The following is a 23045-nucleotide window of genomic DNA, read 5'->3' as shown; positions in this document are numbered from 1 at the left end:
ACCCCAGCATCCTGTTTCCAACAGAGGCCAAACCAGGCCATAAGAACCTGGCAAGTACCCAAAAACTACACACACAACCCTCACAGTTACTCACACCACTATAAACTATGTAACGCTCACCCCTCACATACAGATTCATCCCCTCTGATCTGCATCCTAGTCAGAATCACTGGATGCAATACGGTGCAGGAAGCTATGTTGGAAGGGCCTATGGTCAGAGGGCTCTGCTGGAGAGGTAAGGGGTGTTACATCGATGGACTTTGGTCTGACCCAGCATGGCACTTACATTGATTTGGAGGTTTTTGGTATACACATCCAGCAAAAGAACTTCCCAAAGATATTTACCTACCCCTTTACATATGGTGTCCAACCACAGCAGCACTGTCCCCATCTCCACCCTGCCTCTGGATCTGCATCTGAGCTTGCATTTTCATGATCATCTCTTGCATACGACGAAGCTGAAAGAAAGAGACTGGGTGACAGACTCTCCATGTCTGCAGCATTTAGTGCTTTTACAAGTGTATACACTGAAGGAATCTCACTTTCACAGCTTTTCAATGGCACTCTTGGAATATGGTTTAATATTGCCCATACTGTTGTCTACAGCTTTATAATGTAAGGGAAATCAGCAGCAGCTAAATCAAACAAGACATCTCCTGTAATTACTTTTTTATAATCACTATATTGTTAAATAAGAGAAAAAGATCTCAGCGCTGAGAGGAAATATGACTGAATTCAAACTCAGATCAGTTATGGGACCGGGAAACAATTTTTTTTTTTATGATCGAAGTATTTTTTTTAATCTGTTATGTTCCGTGTACACACTCAATTGTGCCCAGTGTCTCAATCATCGTGCATGATTACTTTAAAATACTCTCAAAATGTTTCACTTCTTTTGTTGCATGATCTCATTTTAAAGTAATCATGCACGATGATTGAGACTGTATAAAAAAATCCATATACAAGCACTCTTGATGGTATTATCAATTTCTTAAGAAAATAAAATTATTAAATGATACTCCAGAGATGCAATATTTAATATAAAATTGAACCTTTGTGGCCAGACTCACAGTAGTGTTTAACCATAGCTACAGAATGGGACAAAATACTTGATAACTCAGGCTAATTTTTACCCCCCTAAGGACAGTTTCTATTAGATGAATAGCTCTTTCACTCATTTTTCTCCTATACTGAAACAAAACCAGTTCTAACAAAGTGACGTTTTCCTCTAAAGTATTTTTTTTTTAAGTCAAGGTTAAATCTTTATAGCTATTTAATAGCTTTCCCAGGAAAGTCCCAAAGATAAATACTTGTTTTACTAGTACAACCGTTTTCTTTCTGGTGAGAACTCCATGGAAAAAAAGACAGTATTCGTTACTGGAAGAAGTTGATGATTATATAACATGCTGTGGCACTCCTTGGAAAATGGTGATCAGCTAATCTTACAGTGACATCTGTTGGTCAGCTCTTAGAGCTTTGGTAAGGATACCAGTTTGAGCTTAGCCAAAAGAAAAAAAATCTGGTTTACAAGTGCATGTAAAAAACAGGCAGGGTGTAACTGATGAGAATAGAGTAAGAAAGCAATAAACAAAGTGGTCTGGCACTGGAAGACAAACTAAAAATACTACGAAGACGCCATTTTGTGTGACGAGAAGAGGAGGAAGATAAGAAAATTTAGAAAGGCATCCAATGGACAAATGCAATCTCTTACTTGGAAAATCTATGTGGTTATAGGCATTTAAATACAAGAAAGAGAGCCTGTCTTTTTCCAGGGAAGAAATTAAAGGGCATCTTGAACTTTTTCTTTACTAGAAACTTGCTGTAACGTGATAGCCCTCCAGCAACTCCTCGGGTCCTTTCGGGCCTGTCATACAATCACGGCAAGCTACTTGGGCTCCAAGGCTGAGATGTGAATCTGTTGGACCACTGCCAGACTGGTGCTGCTTGATCTTCAAGCAGATCTGACTCCAACAGGTGTCAACTGACAAGGTGGCAGAGTGCAGAACCAAGGAAGGCATAGCAGTCAGTCAGGCAAGGGTTGGGGCAGGCAGAGTCTGTTCATAGAGAAGAATGCCAGGCTAAGATCAGAACAGGCAGCAAGCAGAGAGGGGTCAGAACAGTCCAGGTCAAAGCAAAATAGGAATGTGAAGAAGCGGTACAGGAATAACAGAACCTGTTGCTCAGGCAAGGGAACTGGGTTTAAACTGTGCTTATATTATTTAAGTGCACTACGGGATTTCCTTTCTTCAGGCCCTTTAAAGCTTAATATTTTTTGGGCGTGCCTTTAGTCAGTTACAAGATGCAGGGCAGAGCCAAGACACTGGGAGCCATGCTGGAAGGCCACAGGGGATTGCAAGACACCACATCGGAGCCAAAACAAAGAGAAGTACGGAGGGCTGGTCAGAGTGCAAACTGCTGGGGTCAGAGACATGTTACACTTGCTCCAGGCCTTTAGGTCTCTGATAGGATGGAGCTCTCCTGTCTTTGTGATCAAGAAGTATTTGGAATAAAATTCCAGACCTCTTTCCTGCCCCAAATGGACTGCCTCTCAGCATCAGGAACTGCTTTTAAAGGCTGTCTTAGAGGCCAAGGTAGTCAAACTCATTCCACTGTCTGACGTTATACTGAGCAAATGATTTACGTAAATCTTTAGATTTTCTCCCACAGGTAGTTTCTCTGAATGAATACTGGAAACACTTACTGTTTTCCTAGACCCAGTTAAAACCCCTTCTCATATTTTGACAGGGGAGCCAGCTGCAACTTAAGTCTTCTGTTACCCGGGTTGAGAGCAGGACCTCTGTTGATGGGGATGAGGGAGCTGAGAATAATGCCTCCTCTGAGGATGGATGTGCCTCTGATGTGGAGGATGAGTCAGAAGTGGCTGAAAAGAGTGTCTGAACCATGACATAGTGGATCCTTTATTTGAGTCACTGCTTTCTTGACTATCTCCACATTTCCTCCACTGTCAGCAAGCCTGTCCACATCTTGATGGCGATCTGAAACTTATAGTCATGAGAGTCTGCATGCTCAATCCCAGTTGCAGAAGTTCTGGATGTTGTTTCACAAATATCGTAAGTCTATCTGATTGGATGGTTCCCATGTTCGACCTTTGAGACTCCAGCACATCAAATTCTCCAAAGGAAGCCAACTTGATAGAGCTTTTACCTTTTGCAGAACGTTTCACATACATTGGCCCACAAAGGCACTATATGCAGGAATACAGCATAGCATTTTCATAAACTCTCTTCCCAACAAAGTCAAGGGTACATGACTTACACCCAAAGGATATACTGAAGAGTAGGTTCTCTGCCTCTAGCCCTTAAGAGCAGATCCTACCACAACAAATTGGTGAGGCAGTTATTTCTCAATTCCAGGAGCCTTCTGGATATGATACATCAAGTTTGCTTTCCTATTAATTGGTTGGTGGTGGTGGTGGTGGGGGGGGAGGGGGGTTTAGTTCTCCCACATTCTTAACTGTACCTCCTCTATGTCATAGTCAGTCACTGCCACAGTAGGAATTACATTTGTGCCCTGGTTTCATCCTCTTTTTCTAAAATGATATAGAATGGACTCATATTTCCTTCAACTTAGCAAAGGAGTCATCTTCTAGAGGAGAATTTATCTATTCCTGTGGAGAGAGAGTCAGATCCAAGGGGAAACTTGTAAACTCCTGCACGGAGTAGTAATCGTAACCCCAATAATGCTCAGATTCCAAGTGAGAATAGGGCATTGGCATTGTCCAAGTGTGCACTTGGTTGGCAGACAAGGTGTCTGTGAGGATTCCCCCTTGATTGTTGATGTCCAGACCCAAATGAATCCATGTACATAGGCTTCTTTCCCAATGTGCTGGAAATCAACATTGGTGTGGTGTGAACTGAAGCAAATACCTCTCCAGGTCTCTACATTGATGCCATACAATCAGGTGCTGCTAGAGTCTCTAGAATTAGGTAAATCAGCTTGCATATATATGGATGATGCAGATACACCAATGTTAGCCAGGTATAGTTCACCACCACCACATCTTATGTTACTTGAGGTGTATCTGTAGCTGCCCCATGAGCCCCTGGAGACTGTCACATGCCCCAGTGTGTCTTGAGTGTTAGCAGCCCTCTCTGTGGAGACTATATGGATGTAGCATCAGACATCAACATGTATTTATGTTGAAGATTCTTCACCTTTGCTCAGTGCAGAATCCCCAAATACCAGTAGTGATGAAATGGAATCCCTCACTTTTATCAGGTAAGCGGAGCTAGACAATGGTCTTTTGATATCCGTACACTTTGAGCACCCAGTGTAATGCTAAGGCTTTTCAATACTGATGCAGACGGCCAGTTTTACTCAACTCAAAGAATTGCTCTATGAGCCCTAAATGGGTTTGATGGTCTCTGGTAGTCATCTTACAACTAGAGCTAGAACCAGAGATGTTGAGTCTGCCCCCCAGTTAAACCATACAAAAACTGTGCAGATACATGTTAGACATTGTGATACTGCATGGGGGGCCATTTAATGAAGCCACTGACTTTCAGTTCCTTTTAGGACACTGCTGCAAAATCTGTGGTAGTTAAAAACAAAAAAGGTTGACTAAGCTTTCTAGGCCTGAAGAGAACTGACAAGTAGAAAGAAAAATCTTTAAACCAGTAAAAAAAATAACTAATCACTAGAAGGCAATTTTTTGCTGAAAATATACAGGAAAAAAAGACAACAATGGTTTTCCTTTGTAGATAATGGGAAAATGACCATTAGTGTTACAGAAAAAATGAAATCGAGAGGGGCCCATGTGCTGATGTGGGAACTTCCGCACATGCTCAGTACAGCAATTTTAAAAAGTGAAGATCTTAAGTAAAGCTCTAACCTGGCTCTGTTGGCAGACATCATCAATACATAGGGACTATCATTATCTAGCTTAACCTCTGAGAATCTTTGGGATTTTCTGTGAGACAGATGCTCCTCTGCAGTCCTTTAGAAGTCAGTATATTTAAAAGTCCATTGAGTGGGTAAAAATAACCAGGATGTTTAACCTGATTATCTGATATTCAGCAGCATTTATCCAGCTAAATCTATCTACATACATTTCAAGCAAGTATATTTCGGACACTTATTTGTGCAGACGGAATTGTCTGTACAAATTTAGCCAGTTAACACTCAATAGCATGCTACCCTGATGAATTTAAAAAACCTGCCCCAGGAATGCCCAATTGGGTCCCTTTCTTACTTAGATAATTTAGCCACGTAAAGGGTGGGGTGATTTTGAACAGGTAAGTTTTGGGTTTTTTTTTTAAAAGCTAAAACCTGGTTTTAGTCAGGAAAATCTTTTGACTATCAACCACTTCTGACTTGATTCCACTGGAATTTGAAAATCTATAGGGTTTGCCTCATAGGGTAATAGACGTGGAAGCCAGGAGCCCTAGCAGTCTCAAAATGGACTGAACTGTATCTGCTGACAACTACTCCTTTGTCTGCTGCCACTATCTTGTGGACATTTTTGAAAGAGATAGGCTATGGCCTAAATCCTGTTTTGTAAAGACCCTGCCAATTCCAGTTGCATAGTTGGTTCATAGCTGATGATGAACCCCTGCAACTGCAGCACCTGCAAAAATGTGTCTGCTCCTGCTTGAGGTGTGCTCTTGATCAGTTAACTCTCAAGCAGGTAACTACAAGAATCCCCACATTTGCACAGAAATAGTGTGACCACAGCTAGACATTTTGCAAATGTTAGCAAAGCAGATCTTGAATTGAAGGTGGTACTTCCTTACTATAAATCTGAGACATTCAGTTTACAGGAAGTTCTTTCTTAGGAGGAGACTTAAGGTGCCCAGGAAAATCATCTTTAACTTTTCAGGATGAGACAGAATCCTCCATGTTTTTTTTGTGGAGACCAAAAGTACCTGGAGGAAAAGCCCCATCCTCTCTCCTCTAGTGGTCCATGTTCAACTGCTTGGGTCTACAGGAAGGAGCAAGTTGTAGCAATTGAGCATTAAAGCTCATCTGAAAGGGTGATTTGCAAGCATTAGAAGTATCTCCAACTGATAAGATAAGAATGATAAAAGATTCAAGATCTTCCCTTTGGCTTACTGAGGATTTATGGCAGGTAAAGGTAATAGGGAGACAACTTTGAGTGTGTTTGGAAGAAATGTAGATCCTTGAAGGATACGCTGAAATATTGTGAACATCTTAATATGTATTTATGTAATTTTAGTTATTTTATTTTTTATGTTTACATTTATGTAAACCGTTTTGACTAAACTCTGGTATAGAAACACTGAAATAAATAAATACAGTAATCGATGAGGCAATATTATGTAGGAAGGTTATGGCATACTACTAGCTGGCCAAAGGAACTCATCAGTTAAGGAGCTGTTACATCAACTTTTGAGTGTAGAGGATTTATAAGAAGGATAGCTTTGCTCAATTTTTTAGGGACAAAATTCCTCTACTCAAAGTCTCTGAATACAAGGGAGTATTCACATCAGGCTGAAAGGGACCTGTTCAAGGTGTTTGTATCTTGAATTCCTATGAAGAAATTTATTATATAGGATTAGACACGATTCTGTCAAAAGCAAAACAAATTTAAATGCCCATTGGACCCTTGCCCCTTGTAATTAATTAAAGAAGCTAAGGCTGGCTTAGGGGAGATATTATTGATGTTAATACTTCTTGGATGTTCCCAAGAAATCAAAAGAAAATTCTTCACCTATTAAGAAGTCATCCCTAGATACTTAGGCAATAATTACAGACTAGTACCAAATCTCCATTTTTTGGGAAAGTTTAGAGAACATGCTGTTTGCTAGGAGTTACAATCATTTCTGAACTCCCAATAACATTGTACGAACGTCAATCTGATTCTCAACCATATTTTAGCATTTAAACAGCTCTTAATGGTATGAGTATTTAATCACTCTTTTTGTTAATTTTTATGAGCATTCAGGTGGACTGACACAGCAGCCAAACTACATTATCTTTGGTTAATGGCAGAAGCTATCATATTACTGAACTTGACAGCTGCATTCAACATCACAGATCAAGATCTTATCGGATTGCCTAGGCTCCTACAATGTTGAAGGTTTAGCACTAAAGTGGTTTTGCTCTTTGACTCATTGTTCACACTGATCATTACACAGTGGATGCCTGCTCTTACTGTGGAATCTATCTTATTTATTTTATTTAAAAGTTTTTTATATACCGCACACTTGGGCAATTACATGTCCGTCTAGGCGGTTTACAAACCTACATACATAATCTTGTGGTGTTCAAAGCTCCATCCTCTTCCCCACTCTTTTTAACCTATATATAAGGCCATTAGGAAATATAATTAGGGCATAGGTGATTACATGTCAATTACATGTCAATTATATGCAGATGACAAACTGAACGAAATCACTGTGAACCTGGAAGATGTAGTAGGCCAGATTGACAAACTAAAGAGTAGCAGATCACCTGGACCGGATGGGTATGCATCCTAGGGTTCTGAAGGAACTCAAAAATGAAATTTCTGATCTATTAGTTAAAATTTGTAACCTATCATTAAAATCATCCATTGTACCTGAAGACTGGAGGGTGGCCAATGTAACCCCAATATTTGGAAAGGGCTCCAGGGGCGATCCGGGTAACTACAGACCAGTGAGCCTGACTTCAGTGCCGGGAAAAAATAGTGGAAACTATTCTCAAGATCAAAATCATACAGCATATAGAAAGACATGATTTAATGATACACAGTCAGCATGGATTTACCCAAGGGAAGTCTTGCCTAACAGATCTGCTTCATTTTTTTGAAGGGGTTGGTAGGCATGTGGATGGAGGTGAACCGGTAGATGTGGTGTATTTGGATTTTCAGAAGGCGTTTGACAAAGTACCTCATGAGAGGCTTCTACGAAAACTAAAAAGTCATGGGATAGGAGGCAATGTCCTTTCGTGGATTACAAACTGGTTAAAAGACAGGAAACAGAGAGTAGGATTAAATGGTCAATTTTCTCAGTGGAAAAGGGTAAACAGTGGAGTCCCTCAGGGATCTGTACTTGGACCGGTGCTTTTCAATATATATATATATAAATGATCTGGAAAGGAATACGACGAGTGAGGTTATCAAATTTGCGGATGATACAAAATTATTCAGAGTATTTAAATCACAAGCGGATTGAGATATATTACAGGAGGACCTTGCAAGACTGGAAGATTGGGCATCCAAATGGCAGATGAAATTTAATGTGGACAAGTGCAAGATGTTGCATATAGGGAAAAATAACCCTTGCTGTAGTTACACGATGTTTGGTTCCATATTAGGAGCTACCACCCAGGAAAAAGATCTAGGCATCATAGTGGATAATACTTTAAAATCGTCGGCTCAGTGTGCTGCAGCAGTCAAAAAAGCAAATAGAACGTTAGGAATTATTAGGAAGGGAATGGTTAATAGAATGGAAAATGTCATAATGCCTCTGTATCGCTCCATGGTGAGACCGCACCTTGAATACTGTGTACAATTCTGGTCGCCGCATCTCAAAAAATATATAGTTGCGATGGAGAAGGTACAGAGAAGGGCAACCAAAATGATAAAGGGGATGGAACAGCTCCCCTATGAGGAAAGGCTGAAGAGGTTAGGGCTGTTCAGCTTGGAGAAGAGATGACTGAGGCGGGATATGATAGAGGTCTTTAAGATCATGAGAGGTCTTGAACGAGTAGATGTGACTGTTATTTACACTTTCGAATAATAGGACTAGGGGGCATTCCATGAAGTTAGCAAGTAACACATTTAAGACTAATCGGAGAAAATTCATTTTCACTCAACGCACAATAAAGCTCTGGAATTTGTTGCCAGAGGAGGTGGTTCGTGCAGTTAGTGTGGCTGGGTTCAAAAAAGGTTTGGATAAGTTCTTGGAGGAGAAGTCCATTAATGGCTATTAATCAATTATACTTAGGGAATAGCCACTGCTATTAATTGCAACAGTAGCATGGGTTCTTCTTAGTGTGGGGTAATTGCCAGGTTCTTGTGGCCTGGTTTTGGCCTCTGTTGGAAACAGGATGCTGGGCTTGATGGACCCTTGGTCTGACCCAGCATGGCAATTTCTTATGTTTTGGCCCCTCAAAGGAGAATGTGGTAGCAAAATTGGATAACTGCCTTCTGAAAGTTTCTGCTAATGGATGCAAGAGAACAGATTGTTAAAACCATCAGAAACAAATTTTATGGTTTAGAAAACCATTATTTTAAACAGTCCTGTTGTATATTTAGGAGGAGAGAATATACAGATCAGGCATGGATTTTATGAATGTTTGTGGATTTTGGAGTTGACCATCTCATATTGTGGCAGTTAAGTTATGTTTTTATGAACTGTATCAAACATGACAATTATACTCATTTTTAGAAAAGTTCTGGCCATCTTGAATCATGACTTAATTACCAAGAGATTAGACTACTGTAATTATTTGTTGGTTGGCTGCAGAACAATTCCAAATGGTGCAACACAATTGTTTTGTGATTTATGCACTTGGGAATCACATCTTACCAGGCTTGAATACTTTACATTGGCTGCCAATTGAATATCTGACCCAATTTAATATTTTGTTGACTTTTAAAATGTTAAACAGAGGGCCTCAATGTTTACTTTAAAAAAAATTACAATATGTTCCAGTTAGATGTCTTAGATCTACAGCAGAGTCTTCTGAATTCCTCCAACTTGCCAAGATAAAGCTGAAAGAACTAACAGAGGAGCTTACTGACTCTGGGGTACTGTTTAAAAGTTCTGTTTGTGTGACGGGGATTATGTTTTCAAGATAATAGTGAGGGGTACTCTGTGGTGGCTTAATAGAATGTGTATAGGAATACCTTTTTTGCTTCAGAGTTGGTTTGTCCATTAATTCTGTTTTTTTTGTTTTGTTTTGTTTTTTTTAATTATGGGGTGTTTATATTGAGACTTTTTTTTATGATGGGGTATTATTGGGGAAATTGATTAAAATGAAAATTAAGTTATTGAATTCATTTTTATAATTTGGGGGACCCACTTTTTATATACTTCCAGTGTCCTTTTTATTTTGACTTATGATATTTCTATTTTGTTTAGAGTTTGTCTATCTGAATCATCATGTGTGTTGCTTTTAAATTGTATTTATATTTTATGCTGATGTAATTTGCTTTGAGCTCATAATAGGGGAAATAAATAAGTTTGAGAAATAAACCTCAGTCTCCTCCCTACAGGGAGGACATCTGGATATAAGATCAGAACACGTTATCTGCTCTGGATTCAGTCAATAACCTGCTCCTGGTTTTGACAATGTGGGATTTAGAGCTTCTTGGTTTATGCTGGCAAGGTCTTGAGCCCTGCTGCTTGTGACGAGTGGTGCCTGAGAAGCATGCCTGAGTAAAAAACTGCTTCCAAGGTGGATCACTGCAGAACTTCCAGGATGTGAACAATGGCTCAGAAGTGGCAATAGCTAGGGTTTGAAGAGTGCTGTCACGGTCCTTCTTAAGATCCACGGCCTTCTTGACCTTCTCCGAAGGGATTAACCACACTGAATAACATCCTAGCAAGTCTTTCCTGTATATCTTCTCTGAAGCCAATGCGAGAGCCTGTAGGCATCAATGCTTATAACAAGCTCCCATGTGCCCTATCGAAAACATCATTTGTTGTCTAGACCCAATGCCTTTGGGTTCCTCACCAGTCTCCAATAAACTGAGGAATTCCACTGTTACTCTTGAAGGGAGAAACAGGATGAATTCCTGGGACCCTTCTAATATAGTGTTTAAGTAAATCATACAGATCTGGTTAAACACCATGCAGGACTCGCACATAGTGTTCTGATAATGCTTCTTTCCTAAAAGATCCAGAAATTGAGAATTCTCTCCCAGGGAAGTGAGCATGAGCTCTTGATTTCCTGGTCCTTTTCAGATGGGTCAGCTAAGGCTATCAAGTCCTATATTCTGTTTTCCTACCAAAAGAAAGTAAGGTATGCGAAGTTTCCTTCAACCTCATCCATCTATCTTGAAAAAGAAGTTGGATAGATACTGCCATTAATTGTGTGGGAACATCCAATTATTTGGGGAGGCAAAGAAATGGAACTTTGCGTTCATTCTCTACCTGGAACTCAAAGGAGGTACCACCCAGGAAAGAGATCTAGGCGTCATAATGGATAATACATTGAAATCGTTGGCTCAGTGTGCTGCAGCAGTCAAAAAAGCAAACAATCTTAGGAATTATTAGGAAGGGAATGGTGAATAAAATGGAAAATGTCATAATGCCTCTATCACTCCATGATGAGCCCGCACCTTGAATACGGTGTACAAATCTGATCGCCGCATCTCAAAAAAGATATAGTTGCGATGAAGAAGGTACAGAGAAGGGCGACCAAAATGATAAAGGGGATGGAACAGCTCCCCTATGAGAAAAGACTAAAGAGATTAGGACTGTTCAGCTTGGAGAAGAGACGGCTGAGGGGGGATATGATAGAGGTGTTTAAAATCATGAGAGGTCTAGAACGGGAAAATGTGAATTGGCTATTTACTCTTTCGGATAATAGGACTAGGGGGCACTCCATGAAATTAGCATGCAGCACATTTAAAACTAATCTGAGAAAGTTTTTTCACAATGCACAATTAAACTCTGGAATTTGTTGCCAGAGGATGTGGTTAGTGCAGTTAGTGTAGCTGGGTTTAGAAAAGGTTTGGATAAGTTCTTGGAGGAGAAGTCCATTATTATTAATCAAGCTGACTTAGAAAATAGCCACTGCTATTACTAGCATCAGTAGCATGGGATATACTTAGTTTTTGGGTACTTGCCTGGTACTTATAGCCTGGATTGGCCACTGTTGGAAACAATATGCTGGGCTTGACGTACCCTTGGTCTGACCCAGTATGGCATGTTCTTATGCAAGTTAATATCTTTAATCATCTTCTGAATAAAAATGGAAAAAGATCTGTTCCCTGCCTGTGGTTGAGATAGCCTAGAGGAAAGATTAGAAGAGTTTTCTTCTTTGAAAGAAACCTCCTTCGACAGGTAAGCAAGACCATAGGACTCTTCAGACTTCGATTCAGAAAGGATCATTGGACCCAATTTTGGAAGAACACCCATCCTAGAATGAAAGCTCTACAAGGCCTAGAAGTCATTTCCTAGGATTCTGGGACAGGTGGCACAGAGAAGCAGGAAAGGCTTCCTCCTCTGAACCCTCATTTTAGTCTTGTACATTATCTGACTGCTGCTTATAAGATTTGGTCCCTTCCGACACAATTTACGAAACACGGTCCATGTTGAGGGACCGTGAATTCAACTGCAAGTTTAACACTGACATCGCTAAGAAGCTATTAAATGACTAACTTATGAATTGTTTTAAATATATGTTGACACTGAAATCTGTTGTCAAATCTTATGTTCCTCCATTGTACTGGTAATCTGGTCACCCAATTTTCCATTACATGTAGATAGAACTGAAACAAGTTCTAATCACAAAATATGTCAGCTTTGACACGCAATGCCAAGGGCAAGGCTAAAAATAGCAGATCACTCAATGAACCAAAAGACATCAAAGTCCCTGACACTTGAACTTTGGCACACCTGATGTATCAAGCATTGACTCAATCTTTGTCTAACTCTGCCTTGAAGATTGTAGATGACAGTACTAGGGTTAGCTTAATAGGGGATTTAACATCTACATATTTGGAGTTAAGTTCTGAAGGCACTTGACTGAACCTTTGAAGACCGATGAGATGCTTTAGTATAAGAACCAGAGTTCACCTCCAAATGTGGCTGTTTTGGATAGTGTGGAATTTCCTGCACCTCCATACTTTCAGAGCCACGTGCATAAGAGAAGTGGCTAATGGTTCAGAGCCTCTGCATTATGTTAGGTGCTGGCTCTCCAATCCCATGCTTAGGTAACCATAGTCAGTGTCTTGGCTCGAGCAGGAGGAACCATACTTGTCTCAGACCGCAGGCCTACCTTCTAATCAAGGAGTCAGAGTTCACAAACCCCTTCAGCATGGCCTTTGCATCAGCAGTTGATGTAGCACCTCATCAAGCTTTCAGCACCACCTTTGTGGAGTTGGATTTTTCTTTTTCAGCACTCATCTTCTGGGCAACATCTACATTGTGATACTGCAGCCCAAAGAATTATGGCCTTACCACAAACATATGTAGCAAACATCATGATGGTCAGCGTCTGACATCTTTTTTTTGTACCTAAGGCAGAACCTAAAGCCACTGGCCTGCTTCTTGACATGGTGAGAAAAAAAAAAAAGATTCAGAAAAATCAAATGAAGGAATCTTGAAGTTAGATAATGGAACTTTTAAAAGAAAGTAGGCTCAAAATGGACTGCTAAGGACCTGTGATGAGGAAATAATAAAAATCTCTTGTGCTGGCAAGAAGAAGAATAAAAATTAAGAAAATTATAAGTACCAAAAATCTTAAAGGGGCTTTTTTTCTGAGGAACTAGAGAATATCTCAGAGTTCAACAGCTGAAAGCTGACATGTTAGATATTTCCAGAAAGCTTCATTTGACACCAAAAATGGTCACGTGACCCACTTGGTTGACTACCTGTCTTCAGCGAACCCTCCGTGTAAGCACCTTTATTTCAGCAGCTGATGGGTTCTTACCTCTGCTTCTTTCTCCATTAAGATCATGTCTTTGTTTGCCTCCTCATTCTCCACTTTCCTGTCATTAGAGCACATAAAAGAAAAATAACTTATCACATCAATTTACAGTGACAGTTCCTATGCTTCACCAGAGAACGGAGAGACAATTACTGCTTTTCAAAACTTGAAAGTGCAAATATTACTCATCTGAAGTAGCAGTGCACACATTCAAAATATATACAACCTTCAAAATGGTGATTCTGTATTTGCCTCAGATTTCCTTTCCTTTGTGTATGTTTCTTTTCCTGGTGAGTCTTCATTTTTCATCATACTATCATTTATGTCTCAATTAGGTCTGAAACTGCCCCATTGCTTTCTCAGTTTCTGAAGAACATCCCATAGATGTAGCATATACATCAACATATTCAAAGAATAAATACAGTTGTTTACTTGTAACAGATGTTCTCTGTGGACAGCCGTACAAATCAGCCGCATAAGTGGTGCCAACTTGAAACATGCTCTCTTCAGAGTTCATAAAGACCTGAAGTCCTTGTGATCATGTGCAAGTGCTCCTTTGCAGCTGCTGCCACACAGGTCTCCTTATTCCCTTACTTAACTATGCTTCAGCTCAGGAGGAGGAGAATGGGATTGGGTGGCTGGTTTGTCCTACTATCCACAGAAAACATCTGTTACAGCTAAGCAACTTTACTTTCTCCATGGACAGGCAAAATAAATCCAATCGCATAAACGCAACTCCCAAGCTGAGTGCTGCAATAAAATATTTTAATTTTTGCTGGATATGGAGGAATTGCAATTTGGTGAAAAACAGGGTGGAAGGAGAGTTGAAGCTTTTGGATAAATAGGTTATTTATAACTGCTTACCTAAAACTACAAACCCTGTAAGAATCTTCAAGAGTAGTACTCAGTAAAGGTATGTAAATCGTATCAAGTGGCTGCTTTACAGATGTCTTGAACAGAGGCAGATTGGAGATGTGCTACTGAAGTTGATGTTGCTCTTTAAACTTAGTAGAAACAGTTTATAGTAGAAGCATAGAATTAGGAAATGCAGTCTGAGTGCCATGTTGTAAAAGTTTGCTTTTTTATTGGCAAGCTTTGCTTAGTTGGATCATAAGAGAAAAAACTGTGTAGATTTTCTGAAAGACTTGGTCCTTTCTAAATAAAAAATATCTAAACAAAAAAAAACAAACCAATGCTCTCTATAAACTAATGTATATAGAATCTGCTCAGCTTTACTTGAATGAGTTCTTGGAAAGAAAACATTGGTACTACAATGGATTGGTTGACATGAAATTGTGACCATCTTTGGTAAACATGTAGGGCAAGTCCTTAAAACTACACGATCTGAAAATCTGAGTGAAAGATTCTTGGATTACTAAATCCTAAAGTTCACTCATTCTGCGTGAACTTTCCAGGACAGAGGTCCACCATAGCCAAAGTTCAAACTGTGAAGTCATCAATTTAGCAAGAACTATGTCAGTGGTTCTCAACCCTGTCCTGGGGACCCCCCAGCCAGTCGGGTTTTCATGATATCCACAATGAATATGCATGAGAGAAAATTTGCATGTTATGGAGGCAGTGCATGCAAATTCTCTCTCATGCATATTCATTGTGGATATCCTGAAAACCCGACTGGCTGGGGGGTCCCCAGGACAGGGTTGAGAACCACTGAACTATGTTAAGGTCCCATTAGGTAGGAGAAACTTTAATAAGACAAAGATAAAGATCTTTAATGAATTTAGGGGTCACAGGATGAAGAAAAATTGGATGGCTTCCCATGGATGGTGGTATGCAGCTATAGCACTTAAAAGGACTCTGATAGAGTTATTCAACCGTGAATTCGAAAGATGGAGAAAATACTGAAGAAAAGACAGAGCAGTTAAATGGATCTGCTCTTTGACAATTACACTAATTGGAAAGCCTTTTCCATTTAAAAAAGTTATATCAGCATCTAGTAGACTGTTTTCTTGCTGTCAAGATTATTTTATTTCTGTTGGGAAAGACATTGATTTAATTAATTGGCTTTCAATATCCATGCAATCAGAGCAAGAGATTGCAGATTGCGATAAAGTAATAATTCACTGTTGTGTCAACAGCATTGGAAAGATTTGAAAATGTATTGATGGAGCAATGGCTAATCCTTGTAGCCATAGAAACCAAAGCCAATGTGGCCAGAAAGATACAGCAACCATCATCCTTTCATTATCCTTTCTTAACCTAAAGGTTATTTGTGACATGAGAGGAAGAGGCGGAAATGCATACAGAAACAGCCAAAGCATCTGATGCTAAAGCATTTGTAAACAGATTTCTTTGAGCATTATAGTAGAAGCTTGTGATTTGATGAAGCTGCAAAGATTCACTTGTGGTATTCTGCAGCACTAGAACAATTTATAGATTATGTGCTTTAAAATATTGTAATTCACACTGAATGTGTGCTGGAAGATGCGGACTGTAAGATTTTAAAATGTGCGTGCACTCTGCTGGGGTGGAGACTACTCTTGAGGCTGAAGTCGATGGCCCAAATAGTGGTTCTCAACACAATCCTCGGGACACTGCCAGCCAGTGAGATTTTCAGGATATCCATAAAAATTTTAATTGAGAGATTTGCACGAAATGGAGGCAGTGCATGCAAATCCAACTTATGCATATTCATTGTGGACATCCTGTAAACCTGACTGGCCAGGTGTGCCCTGAGGACTGGGTTGAGGACCACTGTCCTAGGGCATTGAATGTTCCTGGGAGATATATAGCATTCAAATGTATTCTCCTTACAGCTGCCTAATATATCTTGCATGCTTCTCTGCAAACAGGTTGCAGATCCCATGCCTCCTTGTTTATGTAGTATGTGTTTGTGGATTTGAAGTACTGTCCCCTTTAGCCATTTTTCAAATACAAGGAGAGCTCTGAAAATGTCTCTCAGCTCTATGTGACAATGCCTGTTTTGAATTGTTCAAGTCCCTTGTGAACATATATTGAGATGGGCACCCCAGCCTTGTATGAATGCATCTGTTAATATTTGTTTCTGTAGAGAATGATAATTTTGACCATGTGGTAGCTTGAAGGGTTGGGTCCAACCCTGTAAACACTGACAGAATGGTCTGGTAATCTTTATTCTGAAATACATTGGTTCTGTATGCTGATTCCAACACAGTATCAACTGCTACTGGGCTTGTCTCATGTGTAAACAAGCAAGTGTAATGGACATAGCCTGTGGCTGCTCTATGGCATAACATTTTCATGAAAAAATCCTGGTTGCCATTGATAGCTGGTTGGATAATTTGTGGACTATGTTAAGTTCTTTGCAGAAGAAAAGCTGTAATTTCTTTAATGTTCAGGAGCACGCCTATGAATTCCAACTGACATGTTGAAGTGAGACTTCCTGTCGTTCACTAGAAACCCCAGTAAAAGTAAGGTGTTTAGCACAGATTGCTAATTCTGTTTCTATTTGTGATCTGTTGGATATCAGTCAATTGTCCAGATATGGAAAAATAGACTTTTTTCTTCCTATGTGCAGGTACTACTGTAAATTTGGTGAATACTCTTGGAACTGATGATATGCAAAATGGTAGGAGACTCTATACAGATTGTGATTTCTTTTCTTTTATTAACTCTATGTATTTAATGATTCATACACAATAGAAAAGAATGAAAGAAAAGAAAAACCAACTAACAAGTCAAATCCCTCCTCCCCCAGAAGGAAATAGTCATATAAATCTCTGTCCGGAACACAACTCCACAAACGATAGTTTAGACTCCATCATTGCTCTCTTGGACAATATTCATACTAATTGCTCATATTGGCTAGCCCAGTATTTCCAATAAGAAGCCCAATTTTGTTCATAGCAACATGTTGCTTTTCAATAAATGGGTAAGCTTCTCTACTAATGCAATTTCAAGCACCTGCCTTTTCCAACCACTCAATGTAGGGGCACACTTCCATAATAATGCAATTGTGATCCTCCCCACATAGTAATTGATCCAGTAAGCAGCGTTGTGATTTGGTAAGATTATGTTTACCCCTCACCCCCAGCAAACAATTCCAGTTTTATATCTATTGTTGCTCCCAGGATTGCATGGCACTCATTCTGAACCTGCATCCAGAAGTTTAACATATCGACAGGTACACCATATACGTAAGCAGGATACTGGGTGACCACAACCACATTAACAGAACTCTGTAGAGCCTGAAAAATGGATATCTAGATACCCAGTGGAGAAGCTTGACCATTAGCTCAGTTCTACGGCTGCAAATTGAGATCCTGTGCATCTTCTTTCATATATCTTCCCAGTTTTTGAGGTTCAGCTTAATTTGGAGATCCATACTGCATTGTTGTAATAGGCCCAAGGTGTGTCATGTTTTATTTGACATTTTTGGAGAGTTTTGTAAAATAGAGAGATGCCTCTATAGGCATCTATAGGGAGGTATATCTTCTGGGATTACTATTCTTTCTACTGGACTCTGTACTTGAAGTTCCCATCCCTTTCGCCTATCTCTTCCCAATTAATTCACCAAACTTTGGTAGAAGGCTTCAGATTCAGTCTCCATCTCAAACATATAGTGATCTTTGTGTACTACAAAATGTAGGTACTTCCTGCAATTTTCGGAAATAGCTATCTTTTACATCAAGGGTTGTCAGGCTAATCCTCAATCTCAAAAAGGGAGAATGGTGCCAAGGGAGTTCATAATGAATTTTTCTTTTTACAGGAATTTTAGTTCCTATAAATCTATAATTGAGTGAAGACTTTCTGAATTTTTGGGGGATCAGAATGTATTTGGAGTATTAATTTTCCTCTTTCCAATAAGGGAACTGGTTCTATGGCTAGCTCTTCCAATATGTAGGCAAGTACTTGTTTTGGTATGTGAAGTTGATGCAGAGGATGACAGAGGATTGGCCAGAGGCAATTCAAGAAGATGTAAATTGGTCCCCTCCTTGAATTATTCTCAGGACCCAATTGTCTTATGAGAGTCCACAGACACTGAAAAATGTAGTACTCCTCCCCCCATTGGAAGAGATTGTGAAGAAGAAAAATGGCCACGACTGATCACCAAAATTGAGAAATTGATTTTTGCATAGACTGTTGAATAGCTCTCCATTCAGTCTTATCTCTAGGACAAGGTCTTGTCTGCTGTTGAGACAACTGTGGCATTTGCAGTTGCCGATTATCTGTTATGAGAGATATAGTGTCTTCTGAAAGGATGGATTTTGGTATTTTTTCTGTGAAAAATGCTCCATAGAAGATATTAATGTTTGCAGTATGGTGCAGTGTTCCTTGATCATTTCTACAACTTCTTTTACTTTGTACCCAAAGAGGTTTTCTGTTATGAATGGCGCACTGGTATACACCTTTTCTCAGACTTGATACTTTAAGCCACACTAATCTTCTTGATCCTATTGTTATAGCTGAAGACCCGGAAGAAGTATCAAAGTCATCATAAACTGATTTTATTAAATGTTTTGTATATTCTTCAGCATCAACTATGTGAGGTGTGAATGTCTTCAATACCTGGCGTCAAAGATATAGTTGTGTCCTTACTTTTTTGCCAAGTAAACAAGGTTTAAAAATACCATCTTAGAAGCGCAGTCCAGATGTATTTCCATGCATTAAAAAAGGTAGATGGAAGGCCAAATGACTGCCAGCTTGGTTAAAGGCGACGTGAAATAGGCTATTAGCCAAAAAATTTCCTTCAAAAACTGGAAGAATCATCCATCTGAAGAAAATAGGAAAAAGCATAAGCATTGGCAAGTTAAATGTAAAACACTGATAAGACAAGCTAAGAGAACTTGAAGAGGCAACAAAAACTCAAAAAACTTTTAAAATATATTCAAATCAGGAAGCCTATGAGGGAGTCTGTTGGACCGTTACATGATTGAGGGTTTAAAGGAGCACTTAGGGAAGATAAGGCCATCGCGGAAAGACTAAATGAATTCTTTGCTTCAGTTATTACAGAAGATGATGTTGGGACGTTACCCATTCCAGAGACAGGGTTCAAGGATGATGATTCACATGAACTGAACCAAATCACAATAAGCCTGGAAGATATAAGCAAGCCAGATTGACAAACTGAAGAGTAGCAAATCACCCGAACCAGATGGTACACACCTCAGGGTTTTGAAAGAACTCAAAAATGAAATTTCAGATCTATTACTAAAAATTTGTAACCTCTCATTAACACCGTCCACTGTACCTGAAGACTGGAAGGTGGTCGATGTAATCCAGACATTTAAAAAAGGGCTCCAGGGGTGATCTGAGCCCTGGACATTGTTGGATTTTGTATCTCAAGTCTATCTACTGGTAGTGATGAGAGGTTCTTAACAGATTTTGAACTGAAGATCTTTTAAGTTTTTTGTGTATGGGAACAGTCATGGATTGTTTAGGTGGTTATATGAATTTGAGCACTCCAGGAAATTCTTGGTTGGAAGACTTTTCTACTTTCAGATCAAATGGTAAGCAAGCAGCCATTTTTGGATAAAAGCTGGGTAAGACGTCACTTGGCGGAGTAGTATATCTTGCTGCTTTGGAGATGGATCTGATGGTAAATTTATAGAACTTGAATGTATTAGATCTTCAGACTCAGATTAATACTGGAGCCTTTTTGAAAGATGGTTTATCTCTAGATGACACACTATGAAGTGTCTCATCCTGTGCACTTAAAGGCCAATGGATAAAAAGGGACTGAAGATGGCGTCTGTAGTTCAGGTGTACATTTTTCCAAAAAAACAGGCTACACTATTTAAGGAAAAGGAAAATGTTTTATATAATTGAGGACAAAGTCCATCTACAATTTTTGTACAAAAGAGAGTGACATTTTGATGTAGATTGATATACCATAAAAGAAGTGTCTAATTCGAGGCCTAAAATCGATAGAGAGGACATAGATTCTCTGTGCCAAACAATTGTATCAGTGCTGAAGGTTGTCTGCGTCATAAGCTTCTGTGCTGAGGTAGATGGTGTGGACAGCATCGACACCTTGAGGATTTCCACGGGAAGTTGACAGCATGGATAGCTTTGACAGTTCAAGGATTTCAGCACCAACACATTGACTGTAGAACTGAACAGCAACAAAGATGTTTGTGTTGTCTTTCTGATGCTGATGGTACAAGAGGTCTCTCTTTAGATACCTTATGTTCCATGTTGGAACTAGGCGAAACAACCTCAGCATTTTGAAGACTCAGACCTTTTTTTTTTAGGTACTGGTTTTATCCAAGGATTTCCTCTCTCTCTGAAGGAACAATATTTGATATTTTACTTTAATTTCTGAGTGCACTCAAAGCAGACATTTCACGCATGAGTCCAAGGTCAGATATCATGGAGATTCAGGCTGGACATCTTATGCCTGCAATTAGCACAATTTAAAATGTGTTTTTTTTTTTTTTTGTTTTTTTTTTTAACCTGACCTGGAAATTTACTACATTTTTGAAAAACAGAGGAAACAGACAAAAAAAAGGAATGCGCAATGAAAAAAATAATCAACTGTACAAGGTAAGAACAAAACAAAACTCAAATCCCAAAAATAGCAAAAGCATGTCATTTTGCTTCAACAGAAAAAAATTACTTGAGAAGTTTTATATTGTGGCAGCTATACATGCTCAAAAAAAAAACTTCAGGTAGGCAACTCTAGTTTCAAGGGCCACCAACGGTTTGGTTTTCAGGATATCTACAATAAATATGCATGAAATATTTGCATGCACTGCCTCAATTGTACACAAATATATCTTCTGCATATTAAACTGTGGACAGCCTAAAAACCCCTGTTTTACGACTGAGTTCTGGAAAGAGCATGCTCCATGTCAGCACAATCAGAGGATATTACCCACTTGTGTGGCTGGATTTGTCCTGCTTGTCCATGGAGAAAAATCTGTTTATATTTCCAAATAAGAGTTGAGGTTTCAGTCCTACCAAGAGCCAACATCACTCTTACTAGGACTGAAATAAGAATTGCCACAATGGATCAGATCAATAGTTCATTGAGCCCTGCATCCCATCTCTGACAGTGGCCAGGCTGGATCATTTGAAGTACCTGGAAGATCCCAATGGGAAAATCCTTTCCATGTTGCTTACTCCCAGAAGTAAACAGTGGACACACCCAACTCTAGTTATTTATGGACCTGTCCTCCAAAACTTGTCAAAACCTCTCAAACTGAGCTATACTAGCAGCCTTGACTACATTATCTGGCAACAAATTCCACAGCTTAGCTGTGCACCAAGAAAATGTAAATGTTTTAAAACTGCTACCATTTAGTTTAATGGAGTATGCGCTAATCTTAGTTCTGATAGAGTAAACAGTCTCCTATTAACTTGTTCAACACCAGGCAATTTTATAAACCTCTATCATACCCTCTTCTCATTCATCTCCTCTTAAGCTGTTTAGCCTTTCATAAGGGAATTGTTCTATCCCCTTAATCATTTTTGTCTTCTGTACTTTTTCTAGTTCCGCTACATCTTTGAGATGTGGTAACCAGAAGTGGTCATACCATGGATCAATACGGAGGCATTATTATATTCCCTTCCAAATAATTCCTAATATTTAATTCATTTTTTTGGCTGCTGCTTTTTTTTTCTAAAAAAGTAATCAACCCTCTTTTTTGAATCTTCCAAAATGCCTGCTGCTTCTATGGGATGTTTTCACTAAGTTAGAGGTTATGGAGCTCACTCTCCTTAGCTAAATGCTTCTGCAGTAAGCATAAAAATTCTCTCTTGCTCTATGATGCTCTCTTGATAAAATAAACTTTTCAAAGTTTTCAATGTTCCTGTCCATTATAAAGCTCCAAAAGGCATACAAAAAATTAAGGACACTGGATTTGTTATATACTCTCCCATAGCATTTTGCTATAGACTGCATGCCATGGCAATGTAACAGCAGATGGACTGTTGCACTGCAGGCCGCAAAGCAACTTATCCTGTGGCAGCCTCTAAAAGTGAAAAAGTTTTACTGCAATCAAGGGCCTAAATTCAGCCACTGTCATCTTTGAGCGATGACCACGACTCCATTCCCACTGGTGCTGTGATCACTGCCTCCGCAGCATTCCCAGCCGACCCAGGAAACAGAAGACCAACTCAGGCTACAAACTGGGTACCTTACACATGACATTGTACAGAACCGCCACTGGGTTTCAGCATCAGCCTGCAAAGAACTGGAATTAACAGTGCTAAATGGGTTCAAAGCGGTACATTTTTCTTTGAATAATATATTGGATGACAGAAGCTTTTCAATTGCTCAGCCATGTGAATAAGTTATCAGATCAAACATTCACAGAAGTTCAAATGAAAAGAGGAAGAAAGAATAAGCAAATAGTATTACTATAAACACAATAGCTAAATGAAAGACTGTAAAGCTTAGAAGGAAGACTAGACCCTTCAGCTCCCCAGACCTTTAAAAGGTGACTCAAGTACCAAACGTTTTTCTCAGTTCCGCTGCTATACTCTTCCCCAACCCAACAAAATAAGGCTCCTTCCAGTACCTGGCTACTCTTCCCTCT

General features: G+C 39.4%; 1 protein-coding gene across 2 annotated transcripts in view; it reads right to left on the bottom strand.

Annotated features, from left to right (window-relative positions):
- Positions 1-23045, bottom strand: part of SEPTIN2 (septin 2) — a 161794-nt gene that overhangs the window by 9590 nt on the left and 129159 nt on the right. For both annotated transcript variants that reach the window (XM_029617127.1, XM_029617128.1), the window contains exons 11-12: positions 13570-13627; positions 350-458 (exon numbers count right to left, since the gene is read on the bottom strand). In XM_029617127.1, the coding sequence (XP_029472987.1) occupies positions 354-458; positions 13570-13627 (163 nt within the window). In that variant the 3' untranslated portion in view covers positions 350-353. The remainder of the gene's footprint in view (positions 1-349; positions 459-13569; positions 13628-23045) is intronic.

The sequence above is a fragment of the Rhinatrema bivittatum genome, chromosome 9 (assembly GCF_901001135.1).
Source record: "Rhinatrema bivittatum chromosome 9, aRhiBiv1.1, whole genome shotgun sequence".
Lineage (NCBI taxonomy): Eukaryota > Metazoa > Chordata > Amphibia > Gymnophiona > Rhinatrematidae > Rhinatrema > Rhinatrema bivittatum.
This window is presented reverse-complemented; position numbering and strand designations above follow the sequence as displayed.